Source organism: Muntiacus reevesi, chromosome 2 (assembly GCF_963930625.1).
Source record: "Muntiacus reevesi chromosome 2, mMunRee1.1, whole genome shotgun sequence".
Classification (NCBI taxonomy): domain Eukaryota; kingdom Metazoa; phylum Chordata; class Mammalia; order Artiodactyla; family Cervidae; genus Muntiacus; species Muntiacus reevesi.
Genome location: NC_089250.1, coordinates 255,490,181 through 255,514,753, shown reverse-complemented (window position 1 = coordinate 255,514,753; position 24,573 = coordinate 255,490,181). Strand labels below are relative to the sequence as shown.

The 24,573-nt window shown below is 44.6% G+C and overlaps 2 protein-coding genes across 11 annotated transcripts in view; one reads left to right on the top strand and one right to left on the bottom strand.

Moving 5' to 3' along the window:
* Positions 1 to 1,343: 1,343 nt before the first annotated feature.
* Positions 1,344 to 4,490, bottom strand: FAAP24 (FA core complex associated protein 24). 3 transcript variants are annotated; one of them, XM_065920559.1, is made up of 5 exons: positions 4,445 to 4,490; positions 4,028 to 4,146; positions 3,780 to 3,919; positions 3,474 to 3,626; positions 1,344 to 1,934 (listed from the first exon to the last, which is right to left on the bottom strand). In XM_065920559.1, exons 2-5 carry the CDS (start codon positions 4,131 to 4,133, stop codon positions 1,686 to 1,688), a joined length of 648 nt encoding a protein of 215 aa, XP_065776631.1. In that variant the 5' UTR covers positions 4,134 to 4,146; positions 4,445 to 4,490; the 3' UTR covers positions 1,344 to 1,685. The 3 variants fall into 3 exon arrangements, with proteins under 3 accessions (XP_065776631.1, XP_065776630.1, XP_065776629.1); XM_065920558.1 differs by having other exon boundaries at positions 4,274 to 4,483; XM_065920557.1 differs by having other exon boundaries at positions 4,288 to 4,483.
* Positions 4,491 to 4,734: 244 nt separating this feature from the next.
* The window catches only part of CEP89 (centrosomal protein 89), a 70,225-nt gene continuing 50,386 nt past the window's right edge, over positions 4,735 to 24,573 (top strand). For all 8 annotated transcript variants that reach the window (XR_010661692.1, XR_010661693.1, XR_010661694.1 and 5 more), the window contains exons 1-4: positions 4,735 to 4,869; positions 8,179 to 8,285; positions 15,549 to 15,707; positions 18,523 to 18,709. Coding sequence is in view for 5 of the 8 variants with exons in the window: in XM_065925752.1 (XP_065781824.1) it covers positions 4,768 to 4,869; positions 8,179 to 8,285; positions 15,549 to 15,707; positions 18,523 to 18,709 (555 nt within the window). In the remaining 3 variants the exon portion in view is untranslated. The remainder of the gene's footprint in view (positions 4,870 to 8,178; positions 8,286 to 15,548; positions 15,708 to 18,522; positions 18,710 to 24,573) is intronic.

The following is a 24,573-nucleotide window of genomic DNA, read 5'->3' as shown; positions in this document are numbered from 1 at the left end:
AAATGTATGGCCTCTTTAATTGCATTTTTTTGTCTTTTTAAAAAATTGGAGTATAATTGCTTTACAATGTTATGTTACTTTGTGTACAATGAAGCAAATCAGCTACATGTATACATATATCCTCTCCCTCTTGGATCTCTTCCCTCAACCCCATACAATCTATCTAGGTCACCACACAGCATGAAGTCGAGCCCCATTCGCTATAGTCAATTCCCACTGGCTATCTACTTTACACATGACGTGCATTTTGTCAATCACAGTCTCCCACTTTATCCCATCCCCACCTCTGTGTCTACCTGTCCATTGTCTACATTTGCATCTCTGTTCCTGCCATGCAAATAGGTTCTTCTGTAACATTCTTCTGAATTCCACACATGCATTAATAGATGATATTTGTTTTTCTCTTTTGACTTACTTCGCTCTGCGTGAAAGACTCTAGGTCCATCCACATCTTTACAAATGACCCAACATCATTCTTTTTGATGGCCAAGTATATTCCTCTGTGTGTGTGTGTGTGTGTGTGTGTGTGTGCCGAGTATATTCCTGTGTGTGTGTGTGTGTGTGCCGAGTATATTCCTGTGTGTGTGTGTGTGTGTGTGCATCATTCTTTTCCACGGCCGAGTATATTCCAGTGTGTGTGTGTGTGTGTGTGTGTGTGTGTGTGTGTAGTTGTTCAGTGTATTTGTTCTTCGGATGAGCTATTATACATTTTGGTCTCTAGCCCCAGGCCTTCCTCAGCTGGCCCTGCCACTTTCCTGTGCATCTTTTGGTTGCTGGCCTATCCATTTACAAACACATTCTTCAGTCCCTCACACACGCTGGCTTTTTATCTTATAATGGGAACTCCAGACTCCAGGCCTTCTGTGTTCAGAAGATGTGCTCAGGGATTATAAACAAACTGTGCAACTACCAGGAAGGGAGATAGGAAGAAAGGAAGAAAAAATGCAGTACAATTGTCTATTGACACTGGCAGCTGCCCTCAAAGCACAGGTATATTAAGATCAGACCTGAAGAACAGTGGCTCTGCCAGCAGGAACAAGGAGCTTATGGGAACAGTGCTTCACTGTAAGTTTGTTTCCTTTAAACAGTCATATCCGCCACCTTCCATGATAGATAAGGTCAAGGTCACACATTAAAATCCTCCCAAGCTGGCTTTCTGCTGAGTCTGAGGTTCCCTTAGGAAAGTGCCCACCAGCCCACTTCATGCTAACGGGATGCGGGCAGCCGTCTGGGGCAGGCCCCCCAATCCAAGTACATGCCTGAGGCCAGAGAACAGGGCAGGACAATTGGCAGGTTCCATTCAGGCCTCTTCTCATCTTTCCCTAATTGTGGTAAAAGGACTCTTCTTTTCTTAGTTTAAATATTTGTTTGCAGTTTATTTTGGTTTTTCTAAATGGACATTCACATCTGTAAACAACAGGATTTTGGCTTCAGCCCCAACCCCCAATTCCTTACAAGTTTTTCTCATACCTTGGCTAGAACTGCCATTTGTTGTTTTTTAGTCACTAAGCCGTGTCCAGCCCTTTCGTACTCCATGGACTGTTGCACACCAGACTCCCCATGGGATTTCCCGAGCAAGGATACTGCAGTGGGTTCCCATTTCCTTCTTCAAGGAACTCTTTTCTTAGTGTGAAAAGAAAACAAGATCCTGCGGTCCCGTGATGAGACGCCCATGAAAGGAGCCCTCACCTGGGCTGGGTGAAGAAGGCATGAATGTGCTGGGCTGCGGCTGGTCCCACCACCGCCTCCAGTTCTCGGACAGACGCATTGCTCAGTTGTTGAATACTTGGAAACCTCTGAAGCAGGAGTGGGGCTTTCACCTTCCCGACTCCTGGGATCTGCTGCACACTTCGGATGAGCGCCGGCTCAGAGACCTGAGTCCGTTTCTTCCTGAGAAAAGGGTTTTTACTGGGCTCTCTGGTTTGCTCTTGAACCTGAGTGGAAATGAAAGAAGCACATGAGCGCCCTCTAGAGGACCTGTGGTTTTCTTAACATTTTGTCTTGCAGAAATTTAGTTTTCGTTTTTCCATGTGGTTCAGCTTGATTTACCACTATAAACGTTCTCATATATACTATGAATGTAATTTTTCAGGCATCAGTAAAATTATTAAAAGATGAACAATATGACTACACAAATGAGTGAGGGGTAAAAATTAATCTACAAAAACTTGAATTTTTAGAAAGCTTAGGATAAAACCAATGAAAACCTACACTAAAGAATTCAAACATGGTCCTATGGTCCACTAAAAAACATTTCAGTGGTATAGGATTACATGATGGCTCCACCTGCCTGATACAGGACTTGGAAGAAGCTTGCCTATCTAAGGAGAAACCCAGTCTTCAGTTAGTGGTGGATACAGGAAGGCACATAATAAGAAGGTTAAATCAAAGTGAGTCAGGAAGAGTGAAGCAAGAGAAAAGAGCAGTGTCTGGAGAAGGGTTTGTGAACTATACAGGGCTGTTTGCATTTCCAATGTGGTTCTCAACCCCAGCTGTACATCAGAGGGGGAGATTTAGAAACAGCACAACAAAAATTGATGCATAAGCCTGACGCCTATGTTTGGATTCTTAATTGGTCTCAAATAAGGCTCATATATCACTTTTTTTAAAAGTTCCCCAGGAAATTCTAATCTCATATGAAATCACTTCTGTGTGGAATCTAATTTTTTAAATAAATGATACAAAGGAACTTATCTGCAAAACAGAAACAGACTTACAGATATTAAAAACAAAGTTTTGGTTACCAAAGGGGAAACGGGGGCGGGGGAGGCGTGGCTGGGAAGAGGGATAAAACAGGATCTTAAGATTAACATACACACACCACTATATAGTGTGTGTATAACCAACAAGGAACTACTGTATAGTATGGGAACTCTACTCAATATTCTATGATAATCTATATGAGAAAAAATCTCAAAAAGAATGAATGTATGTGTAATTGAATCATCTGCTGTATACCTGAAACACAACACTGTAAATCAACTATATTTCAATAAAATTTTTAAAAAAGTTCCCCAGGAAATTCTAATGTACAACCATGTTGAATAATCAATGAGGACAATGGAAAAGCACTAGGTTAAAAGAAACAACACATGAACTTGCAGACACTTCCCGGTGCTTAACAGAAGATATGCAGGGATGAGGATACGTAGCCACTAGCTGACAATGTCACCAGCTTAAATGCAGAAGAGCGCACAAAGGAGTCATCAGAGTCTGAGAGGCTAAAATCAGGTCTCCAACTTGTTCACCTTGTTATATGCTTGCCTAGACAGGGCGGCAAGCTCAGCTAGCTGCAGAGAGAGCTTCTGAACTTAAATTCATCAAAAAGATTTTAGAAACCAATCCAGAGATGGATAAAGACTGGTTTCATGGATTGTACAGATAATAAGGGCAGGGGCCAGAAAAGGATCCAGGAAGATCAGTCAAAAGTCCTAAACCAGGGCTATTGTGGAGGAGTAGGAATGGGTACTTACCAACTGAATAATGAGGCAGGATGCTTCCATCTGGCTGGCTACTGGAAGCAACACCATCCCAAGATCCAGAACAGTAAACTTCTGTACAGCTGGAAAATACTGTTCACTCATCTGCGTTTTTTCAACAACTACAATCCCTTGAAGTTTATTGGACTTCAAAAAAGAAAAGAAAAGAAACAGGAAACTATTCAGTAACAAAATTCCATTCAAGATTAAGCAGCTATCCAAGGGTGCAATGGCCAATGGTTTTATACAGATTATTCCAAGGGGGGTGGAAGAAGTCCATTTCTTTAACTCAGTACTTACATTTCTAACCCGAACAAGTCTCTTTCTGTAGCCATTTCCTGCCACCAACTCAGCTTCGGTGATGTAAATAATGCAGGATTTGCTGGATAAGTAAAAATCTACCGGTGTCAGGCCATCCTCAAAAATGAGTTTAATTTTCCCTTAAAACACAGACAAGAAAATAAGTTCCATGTTCATTAGATGAAAACACGGCAATAGATGGAACTTTTTTAAAAAGTGGGGTGAGGTGAGAGAGCGAGCCCACCGACCTTGCATTCCCTGTGCCAGCGGCGAACCGCGCCATTTCTCATTGGCCACAATGTGCCCAAACGGTACATGCATGGGGCCAGTGCCATCAGGGGGGTTGCCTTCCATCGACGGCCTCGATCTAATGAGGGGAATGCAAGACGGCACTTAAGCAGATTCTCCAGCACACAGCCCATTTCACTCGAAGCCCGGGCCTCTTTGGCAGGCGCCCGACTGCGGAGTGTTCTTTAAAAGGCTGGATTACACACCAAAGTCTAAGAACCTGGAGAGTCCTGTCCTGGAAGAAGCGTCCTTTATTTCCGTCACCTGTCTTGCCCCTAAAACCCTGGCTCGGTCCGCACCGTGGCTCCTTAGTCCAGTCCAGGGCGGGGGCCGAGCTGGCCACCTCGGCACCAGTTCTGGGTCTCCCGCGACATTACCTGCTTAGCAACACTTCCGGGTTGTCTCCTGAGCTCCCTGCTACTCTCTCCTCTTGCCCGCCCTCCGCCTTCTCCGGCGCTGGATAGGCTATGGCCTCAGAGATCGACATCTGATCTGACCAATAAGAGAACGGACAGCGACGCCCTGGAGAGGATTTGAGTGGTACCCACTGGTTGCCAAGAGCGACGGACGTGAAGTAACCTTCGCTCTGATTGGTCGGAGCAAAAGCGGAGCCAATGGCAGACGTGGTTGTTGCGAAGTCCGTAGCTGAGAAAAGGCGTCTGGAGCTAGGCCAACTCAAGGCGTCGGCAGACTTTGGGGAATGGTCCTCAGCTCTGATCTTCTGTACAGTCCAGTAAGGGTCTGGCCATCAACCACAGCAAGGATGCTCCTGGGGTTTCGGAGTGGACGCAAGAAGCAGTATGTAAGTATATCTGCACCCAGCCTGCGTTCTGGCTCGTGGGGCCGGGAGTTAAGTGGGGAGGGGTTGGGATTGGGATGGAGGCAAGATAGCGGCCCAACAGGAAGTGGTTTTCCTTTCGAGAAGCCCAGATGTTTAGTGTTTTGAACATTAATTTTCTATTCTAGTGTTGGTCTCAGTTGATAGGACTCGCCCTGTCTCGTCTGTAACTTTCGCTCGGGCGTCGGGGAGTTCACTCCTGCCGACACACTACCTTCTAGTTCCCCGTGGATTCTGGATTCCTCCCTCCGCCACGCACCACGTACACTCCACCATGTGCATCTACTAGCCATCCCGGCTCCTACCCCGTCCTCCAGCATCTACCTGGACTGCTGCAGCAGCTCCTCCCTGTTTCTCGGTTCCACTCTTTCCTTTTCCCTATGTCCATTCTTCACAAAACACCCAAAGGGATTCTTTTAAAATGCAATTCTGATTCGTGCCCAATGCCCTCAAGTCACACACATGGACGCTCCAACTCTTCCCATCTTGCTGTTCCTTCAGCCTTTACTTTTTCTTCTACCTGGAATGCTTCCCTCCAAAACTTCCATGGCAATTCTGCCACTGCCAGCACACACTCCCAGACTCATTCGTTGACCCCTCCTCCTACTTGTAAGCGTGATGCCGACAATTCTTTGACACCCTCCCCCCAACCCCCCCGCCCCGCCCCGGTCTATTTATCCTACCAGTGTCCTCATTGCTGTCTTTCCCAGTCCTAATTTCTCATTCCGTGGGTCATCATTATAACCACTACCCTCCACCCAAGTCGCCTTCCTCCTGTTTTTCTTTTTCATACTTGTCTGATGAACTCCCAAACCTGCTTACATCCAGTTCTCCATAAACTCAGTACTTTAAATGCAGAGAAAGCATTTTGATAAGGGTACTCCTGAACTCCCTTTCAAATCGGAATTCCTAAAGCATGTCTAACTCAGCCTCCTGTTCTCAGCTCTATGACTTGCTGAAGTCTTTTTTTTTTTTTTTTTTTGGCTGTGCTGGGTCTTCTCTGCAAGGGGTGAGGAATTCTCTGGTTGTGGTGTGTGGGCTTAGTTGCCCTGAGGCCTGTGGGACCTTTCCTACCAGGAATTGAAACTGCTTCCCCTTCATTGGAAGGAGGACTTTTTACCACTGGACCACCAGGGAAGTCATTTTAGACAGGTGGATGTTGAGAAGCAGTGAAGGCATAGTTGAAGCATATTTTGCTGTTGCGATTTTGCTAACTCAGCGTGTTTATTGATGTTTTTATTGTGTTACTGAATTCCTACTGTGTCTATGTGCCAGATACCCCATAATTGATTGAGAGCCTATGGCCACGCTGGCTAAAGGGTAGACAAACCCATAAGTCATTCAGCATAAAATGGTAAGGCAAAAAGTGCTCTCGCAGTGGGTACCAGGGAAGGGGCAGCAAAGTCAGCCCAGAGAGTTGTCCTGGGCCTGGGGAGAAATAAGGAAGGAGACTTCCAGGTGGAGAAAACAGCATATACAAAAACCTGACAAAGGATGAATCATTTGCTGTATGGAAATGGGAAGGCAGTTTTGAGTGTTCCGGCATAGAGATACCCTTACAGTAGTGATGAGGAGGGCCGGCCATTGCTAGGAACCAGCGGACAGCAGCCGTAGCAGCCATCTGGGCCACGAGAGGACATTTCTCTGTCAACAAGAGAGGGGGGCTGCCCACGGGAGTTTTCGTGCTGGGTTGAGATAGGACCATCCTGTGTTTTGGAGACTGAGGCAGGAGAACCATAGTTAGGAAGTGATTATCGTGGTACAGGGGAGAAACACTCGGCCTACTATAGGAGATTCACTCCATCAATAAAATAAACAAAGCTCACAAGGCCTTTTTGGAGGACCTACTGGATGCTATCCCCTGGGGATTCAAAGGTGAAGAAAAGGCTTTTTTGTCCCTCAGCCTCTGCCAGGCAGTGAGGGGTAGGAGAGGCGGCAGACAAATATATATTCTGGAGAATGGCTGCTCCAGCAGCCGTGGCTCTGGAGCACCTGCTCTTGGGGTTGGCCGTGCACGTGGAACTGGGAGAGTGGGGGTGGGAAGGCTGCAGGAGGCATTTGGAAGGTCTGCTCATCCCTCACTCCTGAAGGATTTCCAGTCCCCTGGCTCCTCCCCTTGGTTGTGCCTCCCATTCCTTGGTACCTGTGCCCATCCCAGCCTGACTAGTCTTTCCCAGGGCCAGCTTCAGTGGGCGCTTCTCACTAAGTCACAAGATTTCCTTAGTCCGGTATCAGAACTCTTAAATGGAAACTGTCCTCACTGTGCCCCCCAGCCAATCGTTCTAGCCGCTTCATCTCAGATGCCGGTGTAGTCCAGTGAACTGGAGCATTTATTTTCACCACACTGTCACTAATGTCTTGCTTCATCTCTTTGTTCACGTTGCTTCCTCCTCCTGGAATGTCTTTCTACCCCGTTTCCTAAGTGTGAAAGCAGTGGGCATCTTCGAAGACCCCGTCTAGATGCTCTGAGATTTTCTCCAACAGGACGTCAGTGATCCCCTTGCTGGCCTCAGACCTGAAGGAGCCCTTCTCTCCCTGGGTCACCTCAGCACATTGTCCTTAGCTCTCCCATGCTGCTGTCCATAATTCTGTGTCGTATTATAAACAGTTGGGTGTTTTTCCTCTGGACTCTCCCTCCTTGAGGGTGAGGACCAGGTTTCTTCAATGCTGTCATGGCATTTTGCCTTTAGTAGGTTCACACGAATGGCTGGTGCATGGAAAATGAAGATTGAACTACACTCACAGACAGCCCTACCTAAAGCTGGGTTGTCTGACTTTCATTGTGTGTAAGAACCAGTGTTTGTTACTCTGTTTATCTTCAAGATAAACGACCTAAAATCCTTGTTAAGCCCTTACCAGGTATTAGGCATTGTGCTAAGTGCCGGAGTTCCAGGGTTGATAAAGACAAGTAGGTTGCCTGCTCTCAGGAAGCTTCTGTTCTGCAGGAGGAGGTGGGCAGCAAGTGAGTAGGGTCAGCAGGGGCAGTGCTGGGAGCCAAGTGAGGTGCTGGAGGGTGACTCTGGGTCATCGTCAGGGAAGCCATTCTGAGGAAGGAAGGACGAGAGGGCCCCTTCGAAGGACAGAGGGCAGCTCCCTGGGTGGACACTCTTGTCTTGCCAGATAGGGTGGAGGATGGTGGGGGAAGGATTGGGCCTTCTGATGGGACTAGATCCCAAGGTGAGCAGGGCAGGTGTCCCCTCCCAGACCCAAGAAGGGCTGGTCGCAGGACCTAGAGATGATCCCGCTGACCTTTGCCGGGTTTCATTTCCACAGAAACACATCATCCATGGCCTTCTTCCTGCAGCCAGCATCGCACCGAAGCCCGCTGTGCCCCGCACACCCCCTCCGCGCAGCCCCAACCCCTCTCCAGAGAGACCAAGGTGAGTCAGGTGAGCCGGCAGCAAGGTCGCCCCCTAAGCTCAGCCACCAAGTGCTGGGGCCCGGAGCTGTTAAACGGGTAAGAAAATCAGAAGTAAAGTGATTAGGATCATGTCCTTTGAAATGCCATCCTGGTTCCATAATGAAGCGCTTTGTATGGTTTCTCCATGGGCTCATGATCTGGACCATCAGGTCTGTGGAGTTCTCACATTTCATGGTGGTTTAGTTACTCAGTCTTGCAACCCCGTGGACTGTAGCCTGCCAGGCTCCTCTGTCCATGGGATTCTCCAGGCAGGAATACTCCAGTGGGTTGCCATTTCCTCCTCCAAAGCAAATTTTCAAAATAGAAAACATTAAAGCCCAAACATTTAGGTGGATAGTATGTTAAAAAGTATTTAAACTATGCACATAATTTTCTTTTTAAACTCAAGTCTGCCTTTCAGAAGAACTGCTTTGCAGGAAGGAAGGAGAAGCAAGTTCACTTGCCAAAGCCTGTGATTCCCTCTCTTCCCATGCTCCTGTCACACCAGAGAATGGACTTTCTTTTGTACTTAAGAGCCTGCCTGTGTCCTCTTAAGATTTTGGACACAGAGAAGAGTTTTAGATTATTCTTTATTCATAAAATACGTGGATGCATGCCTTAACTCTTAACAATGAGAGAGAAGTTTATTCAAGAGTAGTACCTTCTTTTTAGTGTTCTTTGAAACTGGAAATATTGTATGTCTCCTGATAAACACTTTGAAGTATTTTTGTGCTAAATGTGTGCTAAATTGCGTCAGTCGTGTCCGACTCTTTTGTGATCCCATGGACTGTAGCTTGCCAGGTTCCTCTGTCCAGGGATTTTTCCTGGCAAGAATACTGGAGTGGGTTGACATTTCCTTCTCCAGGGGATCTTCTCAACCCAGGGATCAACCTTCATCTCTTACGTCTCCTGTATTGGCAGGCTCTTTACCACTAGTGTCACCTGGGAAGCAAAGTATTTTTAGTGTTTGTTTTTTCCTTCAGTGCAATCTTGATAACAAGAATAGCCGTTTATTAGTGTTTATTTTGTGCCAAGGACTCTGGTTAGTGCTTAAGAAGCATTGTTTCATATCATCCTCTCAACAAACCTGGGAGAAAGGTCCTATTGGCAGCTCTGTTTTGATTCAGGTGTTAGTCATTGACCCAGAGTCTCATGGTTGGTGGGTGGTGTCATTGCTGCGGTGGATTGTAGGTCTGCCTGGCTCTTCAGTTTTTGTGTGAACAACCCTTAAATTGTGTCCTTAGCACCTAAATGTTTTGGTGGGGCTTCCTGGTGGTCCTGTAGCTAAGACCGTGCTCCCAATGCAGGGGGCCCAGGTTCAATCCCTAGTCAGAGAACGAGATCCTACATTTTGTAACTAAGATCTGGCACAGCCAAAGAAACGCAAAAAAAAAACGAACTTAAACGTTTATGTAGCAGCCGTATTGTGGCCAGCATGCTGTAGACTCATTAGAAAATCTCTATAGTCTCCTATGTTTTCCAAAAATATATTTCTGGACTGTAATTTTTTACAAGTCCCAAATAATCAGCATTATTTTGGTAAATTTGGCCTATTTCTAGGAAATTTTTTTTCTGAAAACTAACATTCAAATTAATGTTATTCCACTGGCATTATTCCAGTTTGCGCCTCGTGTAGCAGTGTAAGAATTTTCTATTTCCGCCTTCCTGTCCTTTGCTACTGTTGTTACACATTTTAATTCTATATGTTATAAATCCCAAAGTATATTGTTCTTATTTCTGCTTTAGACAGTCTTTTATCTTTTTTTAAAGCAGTTTTATGATATAATGGACATATAATGTTAGATATTTAACATGAATACTTTGATAAGTTTTGATGCATGTTTACACCCGTGAGACCATCACCGTCACTGTCAAGATAATTACTATATCTGTCTTCCCCTCCAGTTTCCTTGTGCCCCTCTGTAATTCCTCCCTCCCCCTCTCTCACTTCCCACATGTCAGCCCCACCCTCCCAGGCAGCCGTCCATCTGCTTTCTGTCTCCATGGATTAGTCTCCGTTTTCTAGTATTTTATAGAATCGCAATTACACAAAACAATTATGCTGACTTCTTACACTCGGCATAATTATTTTGAGATTCATCCATATTGTGAAAATCAGTAATTCATCCTTTTAACTGCTGAATGGCATTCCATTATGTGAATATGCAATTGTCTGTCCATTCACCTGTGTCTATTCAGCAACTGGTGGGGTGATTCTCCATTTCTGGCTACTAGAAATAAAGCTGCTATGAATATTTGTGCATAAATCTTTGGCCCTGTGCTTTCATTTCTCTTGTGAAAATATCTAGGAGTGGAATGACTGAATCACGTAGTTGTTGTTGTTGAGTCGCTAAGTCGTGTCTGACTCTTTACAGCCCCATTGACTGCAGCACACCAGGCTCCGCTGCCCTCCACTATCTCTCGGAATTTTCTCAAATTCATGTCCACTGAGTCAGTGATGCTATCTAACCATCTCATCCTCTGCCATCCCCTTCTGCTTTTGCCTTCCTTCTTTCCCCACAGGGTCTTTTCCAATGAGTCAGCTCTTCATGTCAGGTGGCCAAAATATTTTAGCTTTAGCTTCAGCATTAGGCCTTCCAGTGAATATTCAGGGTTAATTTCCTTTAGGATTGACTGCTTTGATCTCTTTGCAGTCCAAAGGCCTATCGAGTCTTCTCCAACAGCACAATTCAAAAATATCCCTTCTTTACTACTCAGACTTCTTTATGATCCAGCTCTCACATCCGTACATGACTACTGGAAAGACCATAGCTTTGACTATACAGACCTTTGTCAGCAAAGTGATGTCTCTGTTTTTAATAGGCTGACTAGGTTTGTCATAGCTTTCCTTCCAAGGAGACAGTGTCTTTTAATTTCAGGGCTGCAGTCACCATCTGCAGTGATTTGAGAGCCCAAGAAAATAAAATCTGCCACTACTTCCGCTTTTCCACCTTCTATTTGCCATGAAGTGACGGGACTGGATACCATGATCTTCATTTTTCGAATGTTGACTTTCAAGCCAGCTCTTTCACTTTCATCTTTCACACTCATCAGGAGGCTCTTTAGTTCCTCTTCACTTTCTGCCATTAGAGTGGTATCATCTGCATATCTGAGGTTGTTGATATTTCTCCCAGCAATCTTGATTCCAGCTTGTGATTCATCCTGCCTGGCATTTCACATGATGAACTCTGCATATAAGTTAAATAAGCAGGGTGACAATACACAACCTTGATGTACTCCTTTCCTAATTTGGAACCAGTCTATTGTTCCATGTCCAGTTCTAACTGTTCCTTCTTGACTTGCACACAGGTTTCTCAGGAGACAGGTTAGGTCTGGTACTCTCATCTCTTGAAGAATTTTCCACAGTTTGTTGTGATTCACACAGCCAAAAACTTTAGTGTAGTCAGGATAATATTTAACCTATTAAGAAACTGCCAAACTATTTCCCAAATTATTATTCTATGTATGGTCCTACCAGCGCAGTGTGAGTTTCCATTTCTTCATATCCTTACCAACACTTGGTTTGGTCAGGTGTGTATGTGTGTGTGTGTGTGTGTGTGTGTGTGTGTGTGGTTTTATAACTTGATTTGACGATTAGGTGTTAGTTCTCGTTTATGTTGACTGTATAGAGACTTTTTGTAACCTTTTTAGAAAATGTTTATTTATTTGGCTTCACAGGGCCTTCACTGCATCCTAGGGGATCTTTTGTTGTAGTGCACGGACTCTGTAGTTGCAGCAGTTGGCACGTGGGCGTAGTTGCCCTGTGGCATGTGGGATCTTCATGGCCTGACCAAGGATGGAACCTGTGTCCCCTGCATGGCACGGCGGATGCTTAACTACTTGACCACCGGGAAAGTCCCCTGTCCGTAGGGCTTTGAAGGTGGTGAGCGGGGCATAGGTAACAATGTCCAGAGCTTGTTGGGTGAATCTTTATCATCATTACCCCTTCTGGACAACCGCACTGATAAAGTATGGGACATTCCTTATCCCTTTGGTGCAGATAGTTCTGTTAAGTCTGGAGTCAGTGTGCACATCTGTATAGTTCCTGTCAACTTCCTGGCAGATTCCTGGATCTCTTCAAGGGTTCCCAGGGCCACCTTTCTTGAAGCTTGTTTCCTGGATGTGCTTGTGCATGCTGGTGGGGTACTCTCTGGCCACCGCCTCGTTGATGGCAGACTGGCCTCCTCTTCTCGCTGACTCGCTTTGCGCTGTTGTGCCAGGTCCGGGTTGAAGGGATTATCTTGGCTGATCTTTTGACTTTTGGACACTCCAATAGGTGTGTAGTGGTATCCTTATGGTTTTATTTTTCATTTCTCTACTAACTAATGGTGTTGAGCATCTTTTGATATGCTCATTTGCCCTTGTATATCTTTCTTGGTAAAGTATCTATTAACATCTTTTGCCCACTTGAAAAAATTGAATTGTTTTCCTATTCAGTTCCATTCAGTCGCTCAGTTGTGTCCAACTCTTTGCGACCCCATGGACTGCAGCATGCCAGGCTTCCCTGTCCATCACCAACTCCCAGAGCTTGCTCAAACTCGTGTCCATCGAGTCGGTAATGCCACCCAAGCATCTCATCCTCTTTCATCCCCTTCTTCTCCTGCCTTCAATCTTTCCCAGCATTAGGGTCTTTTCCAGTCAATCAGCTCTTCTCATCAGGTGGCCAAACCGTTGGCTCTTCAGCTTCAGCATCGGTCCTTCCAAAGAATATTTAGGATTGATTTCCTTTAGGATTGACTGTTACTGAATATAAAATAGGTTTTTTATCAAATACGTGATTTGCAAATATTTTCTTCTCATCCATTTCTTGTCTTTTCATTTTCTTAACAGTTTTGCAGAGAGCAGAAATTCTTAATGTTTATGAAGTTCAACTTGCGAACTTTTTCTTTTGTAGATCATGATTTCAGTGCCACATCTAAGAAATATTTTCCTACCCAAGGTCATAAAGGATTTTCTCCTATAGTTTCTTCTAGAGGTTTTATACTTTTAGCCTTTACATTTAGGTCTGTGACGCATTTTGAGTTAATTTTTGTATATGGTGTGCAAGGTATGGATTCAAGTTCACTTTTTAAAAAAATATAATTCCATCGTGCTTATTTATTTTTAAAAATGTTTTTATTTACTTATTTATTTTTGGCTCCATTGGGTCTTCGTTGCAATAGACAGGATCTTTTTTTATTGCAGCGTGCAGGCTCCTCTCTAGCTGTGGCACACGTCCGAGTGAGCTCCAGGGCACGTGCGCTCAGTAGTTGCAGTTCAAGGGCTTAGATGCCTGGGGGCATGTGGAATCTCAGTTCCCCAACCAGGGATTGAACCTTCATCCCCTGCGTTGGACGATGGATTCTTAAGCACTGGACCGCCAGGGAAGTCTTTTTTGCATGTGGTTAGTCAGTTGTTCCAGCACCATTTGATGATAATTATTTATTGGGCATGTAACTAATTACACCAAAACTTAATGGCTCTTTTTTTTTTTCTCCTGCCATGCCAAGCAGCTTGTGGGATCTTCGTTCCCTGAACAGGGATTGAACCCAAGCCCTTGGCAGTGAATGCAAGGAGTCCTAACCACTGAACTGCCAGAGAATTCCCCAAATGTAGTGGCTTAAAACATGAACCAATACCTTTTTTAATCTCAGTTCTTACTATTCTCTTTTTTCCCCCTCTGTGTTTCATTTTGGTTATTTTCTATTGTTTTACCTTCAAGTTTCACTAATTTTTCTGCAATATGTAACCTAACTGTTGATCCCATCTGGTGTAATTTCCATCTCCTGAAGTTCAGATCTTTTAAATATTATTCCATGTTCCTGCTTAGCTTTTTGAACATATGAAACACAATTATAATAACTGTCTTAATGTTTGTCTCTGCTGCTTCTAATGTAAGTTCAGTTCTGGGTGGGTTTTGATTGATTATTCTCTTCATTCTAGGTCATGTTTTTCTGTCACTTTGCATGTCTGGTTATCTTTGATTACATGCTAGACACTGTTGTGAGTTTCACCTTGCTGAGTGCTGGGTGTTTTTGTATTCCTGTAAGTCTAGTTGAATTTTGTTCTGGGATACAGTTAAATTACATGGAACTGATCTTTTGGGTCTTGCTTTTATGCTTTGTTAGGCAAGGTCAGAGCAGTTTTCAATCTAGGGCTGTTCATTCTCCACTACTTTCGGAGTGCTATGCCCAATGTCCCCCAAAATACAATGGTTTCCCATCTGTCTGGCGGGAATAGGCGCTGTCCGCAGCCATGTGTAAGCGCCTGGCGCTGCTGCTCCAATCCTCCTGGATGGGTCTCCCCCGCCTTGGGCAGTGTCCTTGCACCCTTGCACTGAGGAGCATTCTGTGAGCTCTCGGTGGGACCTCCTGGAGGTTTCCAGAGTTCTCTCAGCTCAGCTTTCTCCTCTCTGGTACCCTGTCCTGCAGACTCTATCTGACCTGCTGTTCGCTGACTCTCCACTCCATCCCCACAACTCGAGAGAGACTGTCCATGAGGCTCCACCTCATTTCCTCCTCTCTCTGCTGTAACCTGGACACTCGCTCAGGCAGTAAGCTGGGACGGTTAATTATTTGTTTTGATTTTTCAGGTGGGAGGGTAAACCTATTATCCTGTCTTTCCTTTATTATAAGGCTTCCATGGTGGCTCAGATGGTAAAGAATCTGCCTGCAGTGCAGGAGATTCAGGTTCGATCCCTGGGTTGGAAAGATTCCCTGGAGAAAGGAACGGCTGCCCACTCCTGTGTTCTTGCCTGGAGAATTGCACGGGCAGAGGAGCCTGGCGGGCTGCAGTCCACAGGGTTGCAAAGAGTCAGACATGACTGAGCAACTAACATTTTCACACTTTCCTGTATTATAGTTTTGAATAGTTTTCAAGACTTTCAAATTCCTTTTCATTTCTTTGATATCTTTTTATTTCTCTCTTTTTTTTTTCTCCCCATTCCGATCTTTCATTCTAATAGGAACACTACCTGAATATAGACTGCTTGGATCACAAACCTGGTTTCAACTTCCATTAACTAGGAAAGCTTAGACAAGTCATTTAATGTCTGTGAAAAATGGGGATGACAGTATTATCTATTCATGCAGTTGCTGTGAGAATGAAGCAGTGGCACATAGCTGGCTGACGGCAGGCGTATAGTCAGTAGATACGCTCTGAACACTGTAGAGCCGAAAGTAAACCTTGATTAATTCACGTGTCCTGTTGTTCAACCTTCAGCTTGGGGGTTCGTGACTCACTGGGGTGATTTTGTTCTCCACAGATCTGCTCTGGCTGCAGCCATTCTAGCGACGACACTGACTGGCCGGACCGTTGCCATTCCTCAGCCTCGCCGGAGATCCCACTCTGAGAGCGACATGACCTACATGGAAAAGGACAGTTTGATCGAGCCCTACGCCACTACCTCAGAGCTGAGGCATCAGTAAGGACCGTGTCCCAGGCTTGGCGTCCTCTCAGGGCAGAGGGGGAGCAGCTCTGCGCGCGCGCGCGTGTGTGTGTGTGGTTGTGACTAGAGCTTAGCACGCAGGTTTTCATCACCAATGTCAAAGAAATAGTGTCCTGGAACATTAATCAGTCTTGAATTGTATCCAGATTTTCTCCAGAGTGGATCTTGTTAATTTATAGCTTATGAAGACACTGGTTGCTTTCATGGCAGCACCGAGCCAGTGAATTCAGTGCTGCTTTTAGTCATAACCTTTGATGGCGAGTTGTCAGTCACAGCTTCTCACGAGTGTCCTCTCTGAACGGTCACACTGTTGAATTTACCTTTGTTGATGCCTGTACTGTAACCTTTCTTCTTTAACATCATTTTCTCTGTTGCTTGAGCTGGGTTAGCGCTGACAAACAGCTAAGGATCTGGAAGGTTTCCTCCCGAGGGAGGCGGCATTGGGGAAGAGCTGTGGGATGTGCAGGAACCAGCTGGGAATGGCCTGAGCGCTGGGAGGTGGTCAGCGTGGCAGGGATGAGCTTTTTAGACGGAGAAGAGGCAGTAAGACACGTGTGAGCATCTGAAGGGGAGGATATTTGTGGCTGGGAGGAGTCAAGTGAGGTGGGGAGTCATCTGAGATGGTGCTGGAGGAGTGGGCAGGCTAGGGGACCTTTGGCATCCTGTTCCAAGGTTTGGTGTTTCCCCAGGGATCAGTAAGAAGACACTTTAAGGACTCATGGGTTTGGAGTGAGGAATTCATTGCCAGATTTTACTTTTATTTGCCATGTTTATTCAATTTTGATATTTGAGGGTTTTTTTTTTAACATACCAAAAAATTCTGTATTTTTTATGTAGTAAGAAGTATCAGTGTTTATAGTTTTGACATTATTGTCAAATCTAGAAAGATTTTCCTTATTGCAGTGTTATACAAATGCTCACATATTTCCTTCTAGGATGTTGGTGGTTTAGTTGCTAAGTCGTGTCTGACTCTTTCAACCCCATGGACTGTAGCCTGCCAGGCTCCTCTGTCCATGGGATTTTCCTGGCAAGAATACTGGAGTGGGTTGCCATTTCCTTCTCCAGGGCATCTTCCAGACCCAGGAATTGAACCTGGGTCTCCTGCATCGCAGGTGGATTTTAGTATTGCAGGTGGATTCTTTACTGACTGAGCTACACTAGGATGTGTTTATACTTTTGGTTTTTGCATTTTAATCTTGATTCCATTTTTGAGATGTTTGAATATAGCCTGTTTTTCTCCTGCTGAGGATTTATACTTTGGCTGAATAAAAGCTGAAGATGAGGAAGTGATTTTGAAATTCACTGGAAATAATTATCTGTATTCTTATCTGTATACAGATAAGACTGTAAAAGGGTATCTGGAAGGGAAGAATATTGACTCGGGGAGGGCTGCATTAGCCCCATCATATTTTAAGACATGTTGAAGTAGTTAAAGGAATGTTGGATCAGTGATAAGAGGTGCACAAGAATGCCCTGAGGTGAGCCTAGTGTTTGCAGGCATATTGAATCTCTAATAAAAGCAGCCCCACAGATCAAAGGGAAAGGATGGTATTCAACAGTTTATTTATTAGTAGCATTAGAAAAAAATCAAGTTTCAGCCTTGCATAATTCATGCACCACAACAAATTCCTATTGAATGAAAGGCTTAATTTGTATATACATAGAAATAAGATAACAAAGTCCTATATCCAGTCTAATCAAACCTCTCAGAGGGAGATGACTACTGTTTACTTCTGAGATAAGAATTTGGAAGGTTAAAAAAAAAATTTTTTTTTATATCATCTGTATGTTTAAAAAAATTTGCATAGCCAAAATCAAATCAACAGAATTGGGAAAATATTTCTAGTAAATACACAGTCAGAGTTTTAATTTTTGTAGGGGGAAAAGTTCATTTCAAATTGGAATGGATGTACTAGAATCAGAGTAGATGAAGGGACAAAGGACATCAGCAGACAATTCACAATAGAAGAACCAAGACTCACACACAAATATATGGAAAAACACCCAGTCTCAGTAAGAAATGCACATTTTTGCAATGAGGTTTACATTCTTTGGGTTTCCCTTGTGGCTTAGCTGGTAACGAATCTGCCTGCAATGTGGGAGACCTGGGTTCGATCCCTGGGTTGTGAAGATCCCCTGGAGAAGGGAAAGGCTACCCACTGCAGTATTCTGGCCTGGAGAATTCCATGGACTATACAGTCCATGGGGTTGCAAAGGGTCAGATACAACTGAGCGAGTTTCACTTCACTTACACTCTTTTGGCAAGTTTTAGACAATTATTACTGACATAGTCACAGATTGGGGAAGTGATTCTGTGTGGATGCATGTGGACCTATGAAATGTTAATACTGCTTGACTCAGCCTTTCTCCATACAGTTGTTTTATGGGTTGAATCCTCAATCCAGAAGAGATTGCACGTTAATGTTCATTGCAGAGCTGTTTGTGTCGGTAAAATCTGGGGGAGGGGAACCTAAGTAAGGGGAATAGCTGACTGAACTGATGTATCTACTCAAGTCTGACTTTAAAGACTTATTAACAAAGAGGCAAGTTGTATATGTATACAGTGATTATGACTATAAAAATCTAGGTGAAAAACTGGAAAGACATTCTACCAGTGTACAAAGAGATGGAGCAGCAGATGGTTTCACCCTTTAGCTTCTGCCTGTCTTGTCCTGTGGTCATAGAACGTCACAGTGGGACTTGGAGACAGTGATTTACTACATGGATATAAGCCAGTGTGAGCTGTTAAGTGGCTTGTTCTTTTATCTTGATCTTGCATGTTCTCATACAGACCGCACTGGCAGAATGAAGCGGGAAGAAGATCTTCTCTGCCATCCTTTGAAATGGTGGGCTATGAGGAGGACGAGGACGCTGACTCGCGCCTGTCATCCAGCCGCAGGCAGTCTGGAGACGCCAGCGCTCGCAAGGAGGAGGGAAGTCTGAGCGACGCCGTGTATGCCGCGCCACACAGAAACCAGGTGCGTGTCGCATTCCAGCGTTTCCTCTGCACCTTGACATTAACTCACAGGAAAGTGTGTCTAGTGCATTAGAAAATAGGTCCTTTTCTCTCTTCGGCTGTTAATGGCTTTTGTTTGGGGGCCTATTTTTTATTTTTTTATCATTGGTCCAGTCTCATTATCTACCTTATTAGGCTAAAATTTAAAACTCTTTCCTTTATCTTTCAAGACAAGTCCTTCAGAAACAGAGAGAAACATCTTCACATCTTTCACATAGGTTCCTATCTGATGCTAGTCATCCTGCTGTTTCCTTTGTGATCCCATGACTGTAGCCCGCCAGGCTCCTCTGTCCATGGGGATTCTCCAGGCAAGAATACTGGAGTGGGTTGCCATGTCCTCCTCCAGGAAATCTTCCCAACCCAGGGATCAAATCCAGGTCTCCTGCCACCAGGAGATTCTTTACCACCAGGGAAGCCCAAGAATACTGGAGTGGGTAGCCTGTCCCTTCTACAGGGGAACTTCCTGACCTAGGATTTGAACCAGAGTCTCCTGTATTGCAGGTGGATTCTTTATCAGCTGATCTACCCAGGAAACCCAAAATTTAAAACTCCTTCCTTTATCTTTCAAGACAAATCCTACAAAAACAGAGAGAAACATCTTCACGTCTTTAACGGAGGTTTCCATCCAGTGCTTGTCATCCTGCTCTTTCCTTTGACTCCCCACTCCCTGAGCTAATTTTCCTATCACTTTTCCGTATGTGTATGTTGCAGTGTTTCTTCAGACTCATGCCTGACAAGGAGCATCATCACATGTCTCTCCACAGTAGCTGACATTCATAGGGTGCATGTGTGAGTGTCTAGTTCAAGATCTTACATGCACTCATCTCCGACTGTCTTGGTGACATAGGTTCTGTTTCAGCCCTGTAGGGGGCTTCCTGGTGGCTCAGATGGTAAAGAGTCTGCCTGCATTGTGGGAGACCCGGGTTCGATCCCCAGGTTGGGAAAATCCCCTGGGGAAGGAAATGCCAACCTACTCCAGTATTCTTGCCTGGAAAATTCCATGGACAGAGAAGCCTGGCGGGCTACAGTCCATGGGTTGCACAGAGTCAGACATGACTGAGCGATTTCACTTCACATGTGGGGGAGTCGAGATACCTCTCTGGTTGAAGGAGGCCGGTTCTCCACCATTGCCCAAATGCCCTGGTTTAAGCTCTTGTGTTCCCAAGGTTTTGAAAGCTGGATACCACCATTTCTTAATGGCAAAAGACAGCACCGTAATTTCTTTTTCCTTTCTCTTTTTTTTCTTTTTCACCATCACTATAACACATTACTTAGAGTAACTCTACTTAAAGACTTGCAGTGTCAAACTATGTTCATATTGATTTTATTTCCATTATCCTCCACTACTCTGAATTACATTTTAGATGGTCTTAGGGAAATTATTTTGTGGAATCCTTACGTATTTCAGAAACTAGCCACCACTTTCTAGCATATACAGACTTTAACATGCAGAGTTAGGTTTCTCCACAGCAAAGAGCCCTGGACAGGCACAGGTGCCAAGAGCCCAAAGAGGTCTCCCGGAGGGCTCTGAAAGGTCTGTGTGAGCACCCACCGCCCCACTGCACACTTCTGGCTGGTATTTTGGACCGAGGTTATAGGTGGAGCTGTAGCACTCACCTGTTGGGGACGTGTGATAGGAAAATTGGGAGTGAAGCTTGCTACCACATCTCCCTGAGTGGAGAGAGATGACAGTGACCTCCACAAGCTCCTTTGTCGTTAATCAAACATACAGTTTTATTTTTCAGGCCAGTGTGTGTTGGTGGCTCGAGGACCCATGTACAGTACAGAAATTTGTTTTAAAAATTTGAAAACTAGAGCAAGGTAGCTAACAGTGTCAAGGATTGGGGAGGATGCAGAGGGGCTATTGGAGTGGGAGTTGGCACCACCATTGTCGGGGTGACTGTTTGACGCCATCTATTAAAGCCGAACACGTGCATTTTCCATAGCCGGGCACCCCCACAGTTGAGATACAGAACATAATGTAACACATTAGTGTTCTCATTCTCCAGGATGAGCAAGTACTGACATCTTATCTTTTTTTTTTGCTTCCAATTTTTAGTAAAAGAAAATTATGGTTAGGGTTGAAATCTTTGTCTCCAATCTGCTTCATCTCTGGAAGGCCATCTCCTCCTGGATTTGGGATGTGTTCTGGAAGTCTGTTTTTATTCTTTTGCTGCAAATAAGTATCAGGAAACAAATGGGTTACTATATGTGTATATATTTAATTGTACAGAGGTCACCATACAGGAACCCATCCTTCCTCCTCTCAGCTTTGTAGTTTTTTGAGTTGCATACAGGTTAGTTTATTTATCCGCTCACCTACTGGTGAATATTTAGATTATTCCATTGCGCACTTGATACGTGTACCTCACTGGTTGTTGCCAAATTGTTCTCCAAAGCAGTAGTTCCCATATGTCTTCCCAGCAGCAGTGTGTGGATGCAGGTCTCCACCTTTCTGCATATGCCAGCCAAGAGGAAAGCCTTTCCTCGTACAGCCCAGGAGCGGAGCCAGAGGTGGAGTGTTAGTAAGTGGCTGCAGTTGAAAGGTCTCATCATAACCTGCAGAGGAGCGAATGAAAGGGCCCTGAAGCTGGAAAGGGATTTCAGTTTCCCACAGTCTCAGGATCGGTACCTCACGGGGAAGAAGACACATTGACTTTTTCTGAGCATTTAATATCTTCCCTGGTGGCTCAGTCGGTGAAGAGTCAGCCTGTAACACAGGAGACCTGGGTTCGATCCCTGGGTCAGGAAGATTCCCCTGGAGAAGGGAATGACTACCCACTCCAGTATTCTTACTTGGAGAATTCCATGGACAGAGGAGCCTGGCGGGCTACAGTCTTTGGAGTCACAGAGAATCGGACATGGCTGAGTGGCTAACACACACACACACACACACACACACATACATGCACACACGCAGCTCACACATGCCATTTCACTTACGTCACACCTGTGGGGGTACACTTGTGAGAGAACAGGATAAATGACTTGCTTGGGATCATCCAGCTACCACTCAGTGGCAGAGGCAGGATTCGGGTCAGGACAACCTGTTTCTCCTGTTTAGAATCAGAATTTGTGTTGACAGTCTTTGTGCCTCTCAAGACTGTTAGCTAGACGTAAAGATTTTTGTTTGTTTTTGAGGATTAATATACATATCTTTGAAACGAATCGGTATGTGGTGCATATAAAACTACTGTTTAATCACTAGATGGAGCTAGAAGTGAAGGAGATTGCGTATGGAGTATGGTTTAGTTTATTTTTTTTAAGTATTATTTTTGCTGTAGGCACTCCTTGTTTGCTCCTTAGTTTTACTATAAGCATTTTGTAATCTCAGGTAAATAATTTATGGCTTTATTCTTTTTAATCAAAACTAGTAAGATAAGGACACAGACCAGCCCACATCAGGCAGTTTGGGTATAAGTCTTTGCCTCATGCCTCTCTCTGTGTTTCAGGGTAGTTTGGGCAAACATCTTCGTGCGAAGTGTGCACCCGCCCAGAAATGGCCTAGCAAATGGGAAGCAAGTCTTGTTTTCAGCAGTTTTCTTGTTGGTGCCACAAAAAGTAAGGCTGGAGGGGAAGCGGGCTGTGTGAATGTGTGGTCAGTTTGCACGATACGAGAGCCCAGCAACAAGAGCAATGCCGGGGGCATTCAGAAACCCGAGTCCAAGTCCTGGATTCTCTGCTTCCCAGGTGTTTGATTTGGGAAGTCAGATAACCTCCCTGTGCCTCAGCGTCTTGATCCTGTAAAGGACTGTCGGTGTGGACACTGTCTTTGGGTCAGTAAATAATTTGACACCTATTTGTCCAGCATTTGATGAGTACCAGGCATGTGCTAGGTGCTGGAGAATCAGTACAAGGGTCCCTGGTCCCACAATTAAGTTAACCCATTAGAATTATGATGAATGCTACAAAGGTAGGGTACTTGGTTGCGTGGGACCATATATAACCTTTCTGAGAGGACGGCCTAGAGTAGCAGCAGAGAAGGGGTTATAGCCTTTCTTCTCTCCTTTGAGGTCACTTGATTTTTCTGCCTGATAACTTTTGTAGGTTCATCTTTGTCTTTTGAAGTTCAGTAATTTCACTAGGATTTACAGTGGTGTTTATTATTTTCTATCCTTTTTTCCTGAAATTTAGTTTACATAATTCTGAAGACACAGATTTTTCAGTCCCTTTTTTATTCTCTGGGAAATAGTTCCTCCCCTCTTTTATTTTATCTTTGTTCATTCTGTTCTCCTCTGGGAACACAAGATATGCATTTGTTGGATCTCCTTTATCTGTCTTCCATGTCTGATAACTTTTCTCTAATCCCTTGTCCCTCCATTTTCTTCTCAACATCACTTGGTGTGATTTCCTCTGCGTTCCCTTATCTCTCTCAGCGCTTTGTCACTATGTCTTATGGCTTCTTGCCACCCTCTCCAGTATCCTTGCCTAGAAAATTTCATGGACAGAGGAACCTGGGAGACTTCAGTCCATGGAGTTGTAAAGAGACAGACATGACTGAGCAGCTGAGCATGCATATGGTATAACTGTTACCTCTGTATTTATTTCATTTTGCCTTTTGCTTTTTTGAGTTCTGCTGATTTATGTAACATTTTTCTGTGGCCTCATAACTTTTTTTTTCTGTAAAAAAATTTTTGTTTATTTATTGGACTGCACTGGGTCTTCATTGTGGCACAAGGGATCTTTAGTTGGGGCATGTGGACTCTAGTTCCCTGACCAGGGATTGAACCCGGGCCCCGTGCATTAGAAGTGTGGAGTCTGAGCCACTGGGCCACCAGGGGAGTCCTGCATTATCACTTTTCTTGATCTTCTGGATCTCTTCTTTTATTCCTCATGTCAGTCTGTGCTGTTTCTAGCTTCTTTGAGAGCCCAGAGTTGGGTTCTGGAGAGTAAGGGTGGGCTCTCTCAGCATTTCCCTTCGGCCTCACCAACGCTCCCATCTGCCCCGTGGGAATGACTGTATGTCTCCTAGGACTGTCACATCCTTGTCAGCGCACTGTTGGAGGATCACTCTGAACCTTTGTACCTGTGACACTTTGTGACTGTCACAGCGTCTGTATTCCTGAAGTCTGAGGAGGTTTGGCGGCTTCTGACATTCTCTCTCTCTTCCAAATTTCATAGGTTTGGTATCTGTTTTCTGGCCATTGACTAAGCTTTCTTTTTTTCTTTTCATTCCTTTAAGTGATTTCAGTAGGTTTTAAGTGAGGAGAGTATAGTTTGAATACCTGCTGAAATGAAGTGTAAGTCGCTCAGTCGTGTCTGACTCTTTGTGACCCCGTGGGCTTATACAGTCGATGGAATTCTCCAGGCCAGAATACTGCAGTGGGTAGCCTTTCCCTTCTCCACAGGACCTTCCCAATCTAGGGATCAAACCCAGGTCTCCCACACTGCAGGTGATTTCTTTACCAGCTGAGCCACAAGGGAAGCCCAGAATACCTGCTACCATTTTCAAATAGAAATCACTGATAAGATGTTATTAGAGCTCCTCTGTCACGCATTCTTGCTATTGGTGCGTTTGTGGATTTGCAGAGCATTTTGTCATAAACTACCGTGTATTCATTCGTTTGTTCATTTATTCATCCAACCAACTGCCCCCAGACAGGTATTTGAGTATCTGCCATATGCTTGGGTCCAGAGAAGAATCATTCATGCATTTGTGAGAACCACATGAATGTGGTTCTCTAGAAACTTCTGGAGACCAAGGGATAGTGGGGATTCTTGCTGCTACGGTTGAGGATTAGGAGTGTCCCCTTTCTGTCTGCAGTTTTTAACTTTTAGTTTCTTTAAGATTTTCTTTCTGTTACCCAAGTATACATGAATTTTCAT